The sequence below is a fragment of the Xenopus laevis genome, chromosome 8L (assembly GCF_017654675.1).
Source record: "Xenopus laevis strain J_2021 chromosome 8L, Xenopus_laevis_v10.1, whole genome shotgun sequence".
In the NCBI taxonomy this organism is placed as follows: Eukaryota; Metazoa; Chordata; class Amphibia; order Anura; family Pipidae; genus Xenopus; species Xenopus laevis.
In genome coordinates, this window is record NC_054385.1 from 20443607 (window position 1) to 20459402 (window position 15796).

The 15796-nt window shown below is 42.0% G+C and overlaps 1 protein-coding gene, 1 long non-coding RNA gene and 1 pseudogene across 12 annotated transcripts in view; 1 reads left to right on the forward strand and 2 right to left on the reverse strand.

Annotated features, from left to right (window-relative positions):
• The window catches only part of LOC121397277, a 320931-nt pseudogene that overhangs the window by 189363 nt on the left and 115772 nt on the right, over positions 1 to 15796 (reverse strand).
• Positions 1 to 15796, reverse strand: part of LOC121397157 — an 81607-nt gene that overhangs the window by 41472 nt on the left and 24339 nt on the right. For 7 of the 11 annotated variants that reach the window (XR_005963509.1, XR_005963513.1, XR_005963505.1 and 4 more), the window contains 2 exons: positions 9090 to 9146; positions 7716 to 7816 (listed from right to left, as the gene is read on the reverse strand). The exons of 3 other annotated variants lie outside the window; for them this stretch is intronic. This is a non-coding gene — a long non-coding RNA (uncharacterized LOC121397157). The remainder of the gene's footprint in view (positions 1 to 7715; positions 7817 to 9089; positions 9147 to 15796) is intronic. One more of the 11 variants, XR_005963510.1, reaches the window with a different exon arrangement.
• On the forward strand, positions 299 to 5247 carry LOC121397151 (cyclin-O protein B-like). Its single transcript, XM_041573355.1, has 2 exons — positions 299 to 2053; positions 3192 to 5247. Exon 2 carries the CDS (start codon positions 3206 to 3208, stop codon positions 4469 to 4471), a length of 1266 nt encoding a protein of 421 aa, XP_041429289.1. The 5' UTR covers positions 299 to 2053; positions 3192 to 3205; the 3' UTR covers positions 4472 to 5247.

The window sequence follows — 15796 nt, forward strand, 5'->3', positions numbered from 1 at the left end:
TCCCCAGGGATTTGCTGTCTCCACAGGGCACATAGTACTTTATAAAACATAAATAACAGGAACAGCAGCAGAGATTGAATCCAAGGCTGATGAATTCATGGATCAAAAAGATATGGCAGCACAGTAACTGCACTGACTCAATAGGCCACACATGCAAAAAAATGCTCTGCGTACATAATAAGCTATGTATGTACTGCACATCTAAGTGGAAATAAATGCCATATAAACCTTACTCATCAACAGGGTACACTTCCCCTTTAAGAGCAAGGGACAGAGGTGACTTCATACCTAGGGATTTTGACAGTTGGATCAGTCCGTTGGTTGATACTGGGGCGAGAGGTAAGTGTAAATTCTCTCTGAGAGTTTTTTGCCAAATAATCCTTTAATTTAGTTTAAAAAAAGAGGGGAAATAGTTGGGTGATGCCCTCAGTCTAGCAGATGTTGCTCTTCTCACTGATTTTAGTGAATTCGGAGAATTATCCCCTAAAATGGGTTTTGGAGATACAGTACCTTTAATCTCAGCACTGGTTGGGAGACACAGACCCAGGATTTTGGAAGTTATGCAGGGCTGACACAAATATACACCTTTTCTATAGCAAACCCTTAAGAAAATAACATTTGGGGACCCCTGTGGATCATTTCTGTTCCCGGTATTGACAGGCTCCTTAGAGTTTTGCCCCTCTGCCCCTGGGTATCTGCCCTGCTATTAAGTACCAACACTGTAGCTAAATACACGCTCCATTTATCCAAATCTGGAACTAGGGGTGGGTAGCAGAGTCACATGCCATGGGGATAATTGGGGGGGAAGCTAATGAGTGGGGGACATACAGCAGGGTGTCATATAAGAAAGGTGACTTTACAACTAGGGATTTGTCAGTTGGTTTAGTCCTTTGGTTTTAATTGTGGTAAGTGTATATTCCCTCTGAGAGATGCTTATTTTAGTGAAAAAAGAGGGGGAAAAGTTGGGTGATGCCCCCCAGACTAACAGATATTGATCATGTTACTGATTTTAGTGAATTTCCCCCTAAAACGGACAATGCCTTTATTCTTAGTGCTGGTTGGGAGACGCAGACCCAGGGTTTGACAGTTGGTTTAGTCCGTTGGTTGGTAGAGTGCTGAATGTACTATCCCTATAAGAGATTTAGGGGCTGACAGCAAATATACACTTTTTCCCAATTGAAGCCCATAAACAGATAACATTTGGGGACCCCTGTGCCTCACTATAAATACTTTATTTGTATGACCAGTATTAACAGGCTCCTTACAGTTTTGCCCCTCTGCCCCTGGGTATCTAACCTGTTCTGATATACCAACCTTAACATGAATTTAACGGAATACATAGCAATGTCTTTTCCTTTCATGTCTCATGTGCATTCCCTTCAAATGTCCCGGCTGTGGGGGGCAACAGGGTACATGGTAGGGCAGTATTGATTCCAATCATATTTAATTGCTATTCTGTAAATGTTTCCTATAGCAGGGGGTGGGCAATCTGCACCTGGCCAGTGATCTTATGTACTATGTATTCATTCTCTCTATACCAATGCTCATTTCTGATTGGCTGCTGGGAGGTACTGCATTGTATACACTGAGTGCCAGTACCCGCTGGGAGTGACACAAAGCTCACGTTTAGGGTAAAATGGCCAGATCTCCACCTTCCTCTGTATTTTATAAGAAATATTAAATGTTAAATGCATTATCCTGAAGCTAATCTGTCAATTTGTTCTCTTCCCATACAGATTGCTACAGTGCTACCTTTTTGGCAAATCAACAGCGATTTTGGACTGTGTTTTTTCCTGGCTTCTCCTTAGTTCAGATTTTAACATTCTTTTCTGAACACATATAAGGAGAGCCAGCGTCTAAAGAGGGAGACCCTCTGGGGTACCCCGGCCTTGTGCCGGCCCCTCTGAGCCAAAAGCCAAAAACATCTCGGCTTTTTGGTTTTTTTTTTTTGCTTATTTTTTTTTTTAAGATCTGGCATCATTTTTTCAACATCTGCCATCATTTTTTTTTAACATCTGGCATCATCAAGAACAACATCATCTTCTATTAAGAGGTAATCCTGAAAATCCAATTTATACAGTTTATGATTTATTTTACAGAAAACCTGCCCTAAATTCAAGGGGGAGCAATATGTAAGGCCACACATCTCTTTCCCAGGCCATTGCTGGTCTTCAAATAGTAAAGTGCACCTTCCCAGGGTAGTTTTCTGCTGGTCAGACTGGCCCTCTAACTGGCCATCTAGGGGGCAGAATTACAATATTGAAAGGGACATCAGAATTAGAAAGACTTTACAAATTGACTCATTTCTTGATTACTTACTGACAATTTGCAGAATCCCATGGGAATGGAATGTCACACTAGGGGGCACATTTACCGAGGGTCGAATATCGAGGGTTAATTAAAACTCGATATTCGACCGTCAAAGTAAAATCCTTCAACTTGAATATTGAAGTCGAAGGATTTACCGCATTTCCTTCGTTCGTATGATGGAAGGAAAAATCATTTGATTGATTCGAACGATTTTCCTTCGATCAAATAAAGCTAGGAAAGCGTATGGGAACCTTCCCCATAGGCTAACATTGATGCTCGGTGGGTTTTAGGTGGCGAAGTAGGTGGTCGAAGTTTTTTTATAGAGACAGTACTTTGACTACCGAATGGTCAAATAGTCGAACAATTTTTAGTTAGAATCGTTCGATTCAAAGTAGTAGTCGAAGGTCGAAGTAGCCAATTTGATGCTCAAAGTAGCCAAAAAGATACTTCGAAGTATTTTTTATTCTATTCCTTCACTCGAGCTAAGTAAATGTGCCCCTATGTGTAAGAAATATTTAATCACACATATGTTGAGATTTTTGTACACGTTCTGATGAGTCAGTAACCAGGGTGATTTGTACTTGTAATTACCTGCAGGGGGGCATGTGAATACAAAATGCTATGGGTGGTTAAGTTTTAATATTTTGTCTGGTCACTCCCAGAGTTGAAGCTCCTGTCTGGTTGCTAGGGCTTAATTGCCCTAACAACCACATAGCAGTTTGGAAATAAAATTGGGAGATGTCACATACAACAGAACCTTGGAGGATATTGTCTCATTAACTAGTGATTGATTCACTAAGACTTACTTTATGCAAGTAGATGTTACTAGCTTTGTGAGAAAAACTACTTTCTGTTTAATTACCTACATTTGCCATGTCTAGAGACAGCGACAAACATGGGGATTTCAAACCCAAAAAAGCGCAAAAGAGAGGAGAGGAGTCGTGGAAGCGCCAAAAAGAACAGGGATGAGCGCGTGACTTGCCAACCTGCAGCGGAGGAGCCGGTTCCTATACAAGACCAATGGAACACCCTCAGGAACATCGATGGAGAACTGGACATCTTTGAGGACTACGGGGAAGAGAGCTACCTGTTCTATAAAGCCCTAGAAGAGAAATTCCAAACATCGGGGATTCTCACGAAGCAGACCACCATTGCGGAAAGTGATTGGCGGGAAATCATCACCATTTTAATCAAAGTGCACAGACACTTTTCACTGGACTTCTCCACCTTGTGCCTTGCTGTAAAATACATGGCAAGGTACATCTCTGGAAGGCAACTGAAACCTGGCATCCTGAAACCAGTGGGGGCCACTAGTTTATATCTGGCCATAAAGATCATGGAAGACAATCCACCTAATGCAGAAGAGTTTCTGGAGGTCTTTGGTGAAACTCTTTACTCACCAAGAGTCTTGGCATTTGTGGAGGATATGATGCTGTACCGACTGGAGTGTCGCCTGCACCAACCCACCGTAGACTTTTTTCTGGAGCACTTCACCTTAATGAGTGTATCCGTGGAGATGTTTTTTTATGACAACATCACTAGAGTAGCCAATGCTCTTACAGCTGCTAGGGGCATTGCAGCACTGACCATGATGAAGTATGAATTTCATACTTATTTACCATCTTTAATGGCTCAGTGCTGCCTTAAAGCTGCTGAACACATCCTTGGATACAACTTATTAGTGGAGTTGCCCAGCGACCATCCAAGTCAGATCGTGCAGAAATGCCTCAGGAAAACTTTACTCCTGGCATCAGCCAACAAAGAATTTTTACAGCAACTTATGCCAGGAGTCTTTCCTGAGGTATTTCCCAAATTTCCTCCCCCCACCATCCAGAGAGGAAGAACAGGAGCCAAGGAGCCAGCCAGGCAGCCACGTGAAGAGTTAAGAGCCAAGGAGCCAGTCAAGAAGCCCAGTAAAACATCAGCTAAAAGGCCAAATAAAGAGACAGGAGCAAAAGAGCCAGCCAGTCAGTCCAACAAATTGGCAAAAAGACCAAAAATAGAGGCTTCTGTAAATGATCCCAAAGATAGAGCTGAGTCAACAGCAGCAGAGGCAGTCGCAGCCACGAGAAGAACAGCACGGAACACACAAAGATGCTGTAAATTTTGTAATGGCACACGTGCAAATACATATCCCCATACGCACACAGACACACACTGAACACACTTTCATCCCACTGACATGACCCCCATACATATTTACATACACACATACATCTGAGTCACAGCTGCCAGAAGGGACAAGCAGTACCATACTGGGGACAAGAATATGGTTAACGCACGCAAGCACCTTTATGCCACTCGGTAGACCCTGCATTCCTTTTCACTCAATCCCTCTGCAGACTGCAAAGCCGGGTCTGTAGGCTGCAGGGGGACTAACGGAATGCAGAGGAATGCAGCATTCACCTTCCTGCTTAAAGGTACTTATGTGTATGTTGTCATATTCTCTTCTGTTTCCCTTCCTTACGCCGCAGCTTCACCAGCGGTGCTCCTCCCTTCATCCAAAATATGGTTTTATATACGGGAGCACACTTAAGCCGCTCTGTGGATTCTGCATTGCTTTTAACTCCATCCTTGGGCTGTAGAAGCCGGGTCTGCAGGCTACATGGGATGGAATTGAAAGGAATGCAACGTTCATCTAGCAGCTTAATGGCGCTCATGTATATGCTGCCATATTCCCTTCTGTTTCCCTTCCTTCCACCACAATTCCAACAGCAGTGCCCCCCCTTACATCTAAAAGATGGTTTCATACATAGAAGCACCCTTAAGCCACTCGGCAGACCCTGCATTGCTTTTCATTCCATCCCTCAAACTGCAAAATCCGGGATCCAATGGAATGAAGAGGAATGCAGTGTTCACTTAGAAGCTTAATGGAGCTCATGTGTATGCTGCCAAATTTCTTTCTGTGTCCCTCACCCTGCTTCCCTTCTTTAAATATGGAGCATTGATCCTGGGAGCAGAACCGATCGCCGTTAAGGGGTCAGGAAGGAATTTTTCCCTCTTGTGAAGCAGATTAGACCAAGCTTTACAAAGGTTTTTTTGCCTTCCTCAGGATCGAAAAGCCCAATGTATTCCATCAATAAAGCTGTGATTTACACAGATTAACCACAAAGAAGCTGTGTGTGTATTTATTCTGGGTATTGGTGGGCTGGGAATGAAGGTTGGTCCTTCCTTAAAAAAGCCAAGGAAACATATACAGGGAGGGGAAGATGGGAGGGTGAATCAAATAGCCCCAATAACAATCAGTTTAGAAGCTGCTGTGTTGTTGCTAGGGTCCCATTTTCCTTAGAAACCAGATCAGTGACAGAGAGGGGGTGAAAACAACCTAATAAAAAGGGGTAGTTGGAATATATAATGTGGTGGCCTAGGGTATAATAGCATGTAATCATAAGGAGAAGAGAGCAGAAGTCTATAGGATTTGGTGTCATTAGAAGAAAGTTACCCTGTGTGGGTAAAGGGCAGGGTGGGTGGTCTCCCTGTTTGGGTAAAGGGGAGGGCGGGTGGTCTCCCTGTTTGGGTAAAGGGGAGGGCGGGCGGGCTACCTGTGTGGATAAAGGGGAGGGCGGGCGGGCGGGCTGGCTCCCTGTGTGGGTAAAGGGGAGGGCGGGCGGGCTCCCTGTGTGGGTAAAGGGGAGGGCGGGCGGGCTCCCTGTGTGGGTAAAGGGGAGGGTGGGCGGGCTCCCTGTGTGGGTAAAGGGGAGGGTGGGACGGGCTCCCTGTGTGGGTAAAGGGGAGGGCGGGCGGCCTCCCTGTGTGGGTAAAGGGGCAGACGGGTTCCTTTTTAGAGAGAGAATAGGCTCACAGTGTGTTTTACTCCTCTGGGATTGTCTCCCCATGAGGGCCAAGCTGTTTACTACAGGTGACAGATGGGTGCTGCTGTGTATTAGTGGCACCCCGTGTTCTGGGTCATTATAATTAATATATCTTTATAATTATTATGGGATAAGAGGATCTCTTGAAGTGGGAAGAAAGATGTCTGATGTTGGGCTGCCCGTTACCTGCCCTTATGTTGCGGAGATTCCCCTGGTGGGAAGAAGTGCAGCCCACAAGCAGGCAACAAGGAGGGCGGGGAGAAGCACCAGAAGCAGGGTGGGGTGCAGCCCACAAGCAGGCAGCAGGGAGGAAAACAAATCTCGTTATACCCTCTCTCATTGCATAACAGCCACCAGTGGGAATTTTCTACTGGCGCTTAAGAAAACACGGCCAAAGTGTGAACACACCCTCTATGGGGGCCAATAAAGACTCTCACTGGCCACAAAAGGAAAGTCATAGGATTGGACATTTCATGGGACCGAGAAGTAATCACCACCTGTTCCTACAACTGAACCTTCAAGCTGTGGGCCTTAAATCAGCCCCCATAGTGACTCTTCAGGCTGTGTAGATAATTGAAATAGATGTTTCTAAATCCTGATTACCAGGTGTGTGTCCCTCCTGCTACAACTCTCATTACCCACTGTTACTATGTGGCCCTCCTGCTACAACTCCCATATCTTCCCGTTCAACTATAACTTCCTTATCGTCCCGACAATGGAAGGCCACATGACCAGCACCTCTAATACCTGAACTGTTGGCGCTGGTGGGACCCTGCGCTAATGAGATATTTTGTTAGAAATATCTTGTTTTTATATTCCATTAAAATCATTTCCCCTTCTCCTGTGCCTGGTGGTATCTCATCCCAGCCCCTACTGTCCCCGCCGTCCTCATTACATTCTATTGCACTGGTTTCCCAGGGACGAGACAAAAGCCCCAGTTATTGGGCAGTGGGTGCCTGCGGGTATTTCTATTCACTGCACAAACACAATTAGTCAAACCAGAATCTTCTCCGGTTCTGTGTGCCAGAGGTGCGGGGAGTTGGGCAGAAAACCACACACAATGAGCTTCATGTGCTGCGTAACAACTGATGCCTTGTGTTTATTATAAAGGAGAAAGAACAACCCTGTCGGCCAATCACAATGCAACTCCTGTGTGGGCCTGTGTGGATAAAACACATTTGCTATAGTAAGTACATATCTAACATGTGACTTATGGTACATATACTGCAATCACTAATGCAGCCATTGAGGGAAGCTTAAACTGCCTTTTCCATTCAGTACCATGGACAGCACTCTGTGGCTGCAGCTCCTATTGATTGACACACTGGTTGGTGGCACCAAGCTGTCACAGCAAAGAGCCACTTCTATACAAATACAGATACAATTTTATGTCATTATTCCTATTAGATATCCTTGTACCACTGATATAGGCTGGCTCTGTGGTCGGGCACGTATACGTATAGGTTTACCTAAGTATGCTTCCACCTTGCAACATCTTATCTTCCACATACTATTAGGTACCAAGGGCTTTCTACCTAAGCATGTGGCATATAAGGGCCCAATATGAAGACACCCCATTCGAGCTATACTTACCTGAGAGTGTCCCAGGGAAATGTCTTCCTCTGTCTTCTGATCTCAATTCTATCCCTTCTGCTTTATCCTTCTCTTTTCTTCTGCTTCTTACTGACATATTCCTGATAAAGACAAATGTACGAAAAATATTAATATAACAAAATATATATCAGGTGTTTTTTTGAGCTTTCCAAATCTACTATAATTTATGTGCAATCCCAAGTTTGTTAAAAGATATAGACTAAAAAATAAAATCGAAATGAACGCTGCTTGAGCGATCGACATACTTTATGTTCCTCATGGAAGAATGGAACAGAGGCAACTGCAAGTGTGGAGGAATCTCACCTTAATGCCACAGGCAAACGCTCGGAGAGAGAACGACACTGATTCCCTTGATTCAATAGGAGCTTTATTCCCCGACAGTACAAGGAAAAGAAGATTTCAATAAAAGAGCTCTTAAAGGGGTGCTTAACCTTTAAGTTAACTTTTAGCATGTTATAGAATGGCTAATTCTAAGCAATTTTCAATTGGCCTTCATTTTTCCTTTTTAGATTACTTGCCTTCTTCTTCTGACTCCAGCTCTTAAATGGGGGTCACTGACCCCATCTTAAAACAAATGCTCTGTAAGGCTGCACATTTATTGTTATTGATACTTTGTATTCATTATTCATGTTTCTATTCAGGACCTCTGATTTTTTTTTGAAAAATACATTGTAAAGATTGCTTGTAAAGATTGCTTTAAAAAGCTTTATTGTGAAATTACTTGATTGTATAAGTATAACATTGTTAACAATATTCTGTCAAGGTGAAACTATCTGTTTTTTTTGTACAAATTTTGCAGGCTTATGAAAAAAGAATAAGTCAATTGGACACTTTTGTAACACGTTATGAGCACTTCAAGCACTTGCACAGCACTGGCATCTTGTGGTGGATTTTAGGTACTGCATTTTTAAGTCTGTACAATGAGATGTACTTTTTGGAATGTCTAGCACTGTCTATGACGTCATACTTGGCGCCAATTTTAAATGGTGTATAAATAGCCACACTAACATATGCACTGTATCCTTGATAAAGGCCCAAATTGGGGCCGAAACGTTGGAAATGCATTAAAGAATAAAATACCACAGTTTTATTCACTGAAGAATGGTGTGCGACTCCTTCTATCATTTTATATATACACACACACATATATATATATATATATATATTAATGACACATTTTCAATAATTTTAAAGCTATCACTAAACTGTTACTACTGAAAGCACCGCACTGAGAAACGTCCAGGGAAGATTGTCTGGGATCAAATATCGAAGTATTAGCATATATTCTGTAAATATTCTGAAAAGGAATCACAAAACAAACCCCATAAACCCCCAAAGTATTTAAGTACTAACCGGCTCCCTTGCACTGATCAGTTCCGGACTGTGTCGCGCGTCAATTCATTCCATAAACTGCAGGAAAAAGAGTGAACACAAGATGGTGATAGAGCAAAGGTTCCATAAAATCACATTCAGGAGTAAAAATGGACAATAAATGGCGCTAAAGTGACAGTTAAGAAAATAATGGGTCTATAGATTTTGAAAGGATAAATTAGACGGAGAACATAAAACATTAGGGAACAATAGTGAGCAACTACAAAATATAGAGGGGTGAAACGATTCTGTAATTCAGTGTATCCACACAAGAAAAAAGCCACTATACACACTGTGTCACTGTTACAGTCTCTACCCTGCAGAACATTGTGTCATATACACATTATCCCACAGTTACAAACTCTACCCAAATAATACCTTGATTTACTATTCACACTATCCAATAGTTCCCGTCCTTTCCCCTGAGAAGCTCTAGCCTTACTATACACACTATTCCCCAGTTACAGCTCATTCCCCTCATCTTTTTTTTCATTATAGATTTATGGAGTATTCAAGGAAAGAGAAGTTGGAAGAGAAAGAATGAGAGAGGAAACAGAGAAAATGGAATCATGGGAGGAGAGAGAAGAAAGGGTGACGGTGAACACGAGAAAAGGAGATTGGGGCATTTCTGTCATATTTTTGTCAAGTCAAAGAAATTGATTTAACCCTTCCACCCTCAGAGAGACCTACAGTACCCAGCAGATCTATTTGGACTCAGACTAATGTTTCATCCCTCTCTACACTACTTCTGCGCACTTCTGAATACGGAATTTTACAAAGTAGAGGAGTAAAGTACTTCCCAGTCTGACCCGCACCCAACTCAAACCCACAACAGTCTCCCAAATTTCAACCTGAACCCCCCCAACATCTGGGTTTGAGGTCAACCAGCACATCACTACAGGGGAAGAGTCAAATATGTTTTTGGTATAACATGGGGACAGCCGTGTGTTTTTAGTGGAGGTCATTTGGTGCAGTATAACTTTATACCCTTTATACACCATTCCCATTAGAAGAAAGGAGGTTCCGCCTAAATATTCAGAAGGGTTTTTTTACAGTGAGAGCTGTGAAGATGTGGAATTGTCTCCCTGAATCAGTGGTACAGGCTGATACATTAGATAGCTTTAAGAAGGGGTTGGATGGTGTTTAGCAAGTGAGGGAATACAGGGATATGGGAGATAGCTCATAGTACCAGTTGATCCAGGGACTGGTCCCATTGCATCTTGGAGTAAGGAAGGAATTTTCCTTCTGAGGCAAATTGGAGAGGCATCAAATGGAGTTTGTTGCCTTCCTCTGGATCAACTAGCAGTTAGGCAGGTTAAAATAGAGTTAAAAGTTTGAACTTGATGCACTTGTGTCTTTTTTCAAACTAACTTCCTATGTTACACGGATTATAAATACAATAATGCACGTGGGGCTGCAGGAAAGCTGCATTTGTCCCATTAGCTGTGTTGTTTCATCTGCAATTTCTAAAGAAATCAGCGGTTCTATGATCCTGAAGTCGATCTAAACTGACATGTTCTTAGATGGAACACTCAGTGCTGAGTTCTAAACTGTCTCTGGAAGCAATATCAGCACAAAACAAACATGAAGAACACACAACCGGCACACGGAATTGCTTTTCAACGAGGGGGTGATCCCCTGAGTCTATTGTGTCAAACAGCTGCAAACACCTTTGGGTGAGCTTTGTATGTGCTGGGAATCAGCAGAAAAGAAGATGGGGAGCTACTGGGGCATCTTTGGAGACACAGATATTTACTGGCAAAACATTTGGTATTTTCATTGCCAGACAGATTTTGAACATTTAAAACTCTTTCCCTTTAGAGGTGTTTCCTGGGAGGGTCTTTGGGTTAATCCAGGAAAATCATTTTTTTCAGGACAACATAATCTTTCAAAATAAACTAGAATGTTGGTGTCATTCCACTTCTGTAATAAGATATAGGCTTCTGAATGTTTCCTTAATATAAACATATATATCAGCGACATCATTTCGTTTCTGCATGAAAACACAATAGATTTGGAAAGTTCCCCTGAACACATCAATACCAAATATGTATAGTATGTGACTACATTGATTTTTATAAAAATGTGAGAAATTGTTGAAAAGTGACCAAAGCTTCAAGTCTCCTACAGGTCATTGGCGAGTTTGTGAATGGCAGGCCCTGCGGATCGGTTAAGAGAGGCTAACCAAACTGCTCGCATCCCTCCGTGTCACCTCCCGCAAGGACCGGACCGTTATATCTATCCGCCTGCAAGTGTATGTCTGATAAACTTCTGTGACTCTTTACTGCTGTACTGCAAATTGGACAATGGGAAGGTAACCAGATAACAGCTCCCTAACACAAGATAGCTGCCTGGTAGATCTAAAAACAGCACTAAATAGTAAAATCCAGGTCCCACTGCAATACATTCATTTACATTGAGTAGGAGAAACAACAGCCTGCCAGAAAGCAGTTCCATCTTTATAAAAGCACATGACCAGGCAAAATGACCTGAGATGCACCTACACACCAATATTACAACTTACAAAAATACACTTGCTGGTTCAGGAATAAGTTTTTATATGATAGAGTGAATTATTTGCAGTGAAAAAAGTGTAATTTAGAAATAAAAACTACATCATAAAAATCATCTCTTTAAGTATGTAATAGAATGGCAAATTTTAAGCAACTTTTAAATTGGTCTTCATTATTTATTTGTTATGGTTTGTTTAACAATTTCTAATTTCTTCTGAATCTTTGCAGTTTTCTAAAGGGGGTCACAAACAAAATGCTCTGTAAGGCTACCAATTTATTTTTATTGCTACTTTTTATTACTCATCTTTCTATTCAGGCCTCTTTTATTCATATTCCAGTGTCTTATTATTACAATTAATGCATGGTTACTAGGGTAATTCAGACACTAGCAACCATATTGCTAAACATTGCAAAGCTTCCGAATATAAAGCTAAATAACTCAAAAACCACAAATAGTAAAAAATGAAAACCAAATGCAAATTGTCTCAGAATATCACTTTTCCAGTCACAAGATTTCAAGAGTCCAGATATTAAGGGTTTAGCCAAATCACTGCAAGAAAAAGTCTCAAATTTCTTCAAATGCAAGAAACTTCCCTAAATAATTGCTTTATTTCTCATATTATTCTACAGAGTGTTAATGAATTTAACATTTTTAATGTAGGTATATTGGAAAGTCATAGGGACCAGTAAAAAGATAACTATGAAAGTGGAAAATGTTTCTATAACATGGACGTGCGATGAAAAAAAAATTGGTACTGAAAAGTGAAATTTGGGGGGTTCTGTTCTGCAATTTCTAGTAATCGGGTTGCTATAGTCCAACTTACCCTAGCAACAATGCATTGATCTAAATAAGTGACTGTAATCTGAATATGAGAGGGTCTGAATAGAAAGTTGAGTAATAAAAAGCAGCATTTGTTTTTTTCGATGGGGTCAGTGAAAAGGCAAATAATTCATAAACTATATATAAAAATAAAGGCCAATTGAAAGGTTGCCTAGAACTAGCTATTCTATAACATACTAAAAGTTAATTGGAAGGTAAACAACCCCTTTAATGACAAGGTCATGTTCTTGACCATATACATTGTACAGTTATAGTATCTATTACCCATAATGCTTGGGACCTGGGGTTTCCCAGGTAAAGGGTCTTTGCGTAATTTGGATCTTCATACCTTAAGCCTGCTAGAAATCATTGAAACATTAAAACAAAATGGTTGTTTTGCCACTAATATGGATTCATGCAGATTCATTAGGATCACGATAAAAATTTTAAAAAAAAGGTAATTTTTAAAATTAAAAATGATTTGCTTAAAGAGGCCGTTCACCTTTCGATTAACTTTTAGTATGGCACAGAGAGTGAGGTTCTGAGCAGGGCCGGAACTAGGGATAGGCAGAAGAGGCAGCTGCCTAGGGCGCAACGATTGGGGGGCGCTGGGCAGCTACCTCTTCTGCCTACTCCCAAACCAGGCACTAGAATTGCGCCTAAGTACGGCCCTTCTGCATATGTGAAAGCAGTTGCTACGGACGCGAGCGCTGATGGCGCACATGCGCATGCGAGCAACAATGCCGGCCTGTCCATGCGCAGACGAGCGCTGATACCGGCGCGCGCAAGCACTGGTAACTCGCAAGCGCTGATGTCGTGCTTGTGGCGCATGGGGCAGCGATGGAGGCAAGCGGATTGGCTGGACTGCCTTGGGCGCCCGATCAGCCAGGCCTGCCTCTGGTTCTGAGAACTTGTAATTGGTTTGAATGTTTTATTATTTGTAATTTAGCTTTTTATTCAGCAGGTTTTCAGTTTCAGCAATTTGGTTGCTAGGGTCCTAATTACCCTAGCAACCATGCCTAGATTTGAATAGGAAACTGAAAGATGAATGAGAGGGCATGAATAGAAAAAGGAGAAATAAAAAGTAGCGATAACACGTGTAAGCCTTACAGAGCAATTGTTTTTAGATGGGGTTCGGTGACACTTATTTGAAAGTCGGAAAGGAAATTATTCAAAAACTATGAAAAATTTAAAAATAATGAAGACCAATAGAAAAGTTGTATAGAATTAACCATTCTATGATATATTAAGTTAAGTTTATTAAGTTAACTGAAAGGTGAACTACCTCTTTAATATTGACTTTAAGTGAGAAGGCCTTTCCATAAGCGGAGCTTTCTGGATAACGGATCCCATACCTGTAATAAAGTCTCTGGAGAAATTGTAAAGACTATACAATAACCCAATGGTTAAAGGACAGAATGTGTTAAACTTAACACTCTGTGGAAGTGGATATAATATATATATATCAGTTTGTAAATCAGGAGAAAGTGCTGACGTGTAATTGGCTACATCTCTGGGGCAGACAAGACACACACTAACTGTTTTTTTTTTAAGTGAAAACTGACAATCAAGTCAGTATATGAGATTTCAGATGAGCCTTATTGACTTCAAAGGCCAAACTGCTGTCTCTCTTTCTCCTTCCACCCTAGCATCCCTTGACTGAGTGACGTGTTCTCTGTCACTCCTCTTTTAAATCAAGAAATATTACATTTCTTGGCTCAGCCAAGAGTCTTCCGTCAGAGCTGCTGGTGTGAGATCAAAACCCAGGTTGCCGACTCGAAATCTAACTTGGAAATGTAACCTTGTTATCCTTCTCATTGCTTTATCCACTTTGCAGAATGATTATCATTCCCTTGTGCTGTATAGATCTTTAAATCATTTTCTACTGCCGAAGTGTTCAAAAACCAGTAGGGAAACTAACAATGTGGTAACTTTACAGGTATGGGATCCGTTATCGAAGTGCCGGGCCAAGCCAACCGGGTGCCTTAGGTGACCCAACTGGGCACTGTGCTCCCCCTCGAGTGACTGCACACGCATACGCAGAAGGGGAGGAAGGGCCGGAGGGGAGAGAGTGTCGGAAGGGAGGGGAGAGAGCGTCTGAAGATGCACACGCACGTGCAGAAAGGGAGGGCCGGAGGGAAGAGAGCTTCGGAAAGGTGCACGCGCATGCACAGAAGAGGAGGGAGGGCCGGAGGGGAAAGTGTGTCGGAAGGGAGAGTAAGGAGCGTTGGAAGGTGCACACGCATGCGCAGAAAGGAAAGGGAGGGCCGGAGGGAAGAGAGTGTCGGAAGGGAGAGAGCATCGGAAGGTTCACACGCATGTGCAGAAGGGGAGGGAGGGACGGGGGGGGGAGTGTCGGAAGGGAAGGATGAGAGTGTTGGAAGGGAGGGGAGAGAGCGCCGGGGGTGAGGAAGGCAGGGGAAAGTAGTGCACATGGACTAGGGGTAGGCAGAGGACAGGTACCTGCCAGCGCCCCCTTTCATTGCGCCCTAGGCAGGTGCCTCTTCTGCCTACCCCTAGTTCCGGCCCTGTGTTATCGTGAAACCCATTATCCAGAAAGTTCCGAATTACATCATCGTCATCTCCCATAGACTACATTTTAAACAATGATTTCCTTTTCCTCCGGGGAGAATAAGAAAATGGTATAAATTAAAATGTTTTATCTATTTATATTGGATCCATTATCAGGAAACCCATTATCCAGAAAATAAAAATGATTTCCTTGTAATAATAAAACAGTACCTTGTACTTGATCCACACTAAGATACAATTAATTCTTATTGGAGGTAAAACCAGCTGATTGGGTTTATTTAATGTTTACATGATTTTCTAGTAGACTTAAAGTATGGCAATCTAAATTACGTAAAGATAAGTTATCCGGAAACACCCAGGTCCCGAGCATTCTGTATAACAGGTCCTGTACTTGTATAAGCTGATTTTAGGATTATGTGGAATACTTGTATTATTTGGTTATGTTGGTGGATGACCCCTCTTAGCTGATTTTCTTTCAGCCAATCAGCCATCAGAGTATAATTGCATCACTTGAAACAGGATCAGTGTTATGGGCCAATGATTACAGAAATGGGCGACACAATAGGGAAACAAACCCCTGTAGCTGATGGGGATCAGTGCGGAAAGGAAACATGTAAAATATAAATGTCATATACATTACAGGATCTAACAGTTCATTTATATAGGCAATAATGGATAATTTTAATAAATAAAATGTATATGTAGAATGTATATAATTTTTATTGTATGCCAAGATAATATTTGTCAGTTATTTATAAGACTTTTGTTTTGGCTTCAGCAACACAGCAGACAACACCAGGTTGTGTTGCAGGAACTTTACATCA

What these genes read in the sequence shown, in the direction of transcription:
- LOC121397151 (XM_041573355.1), top strand. Translation starts at nt 3,206, where the DNA reads ATGGGGATTTCAAACCCAAAAAAGCGCAAAAGAGAGGAGAGGAGTCGT.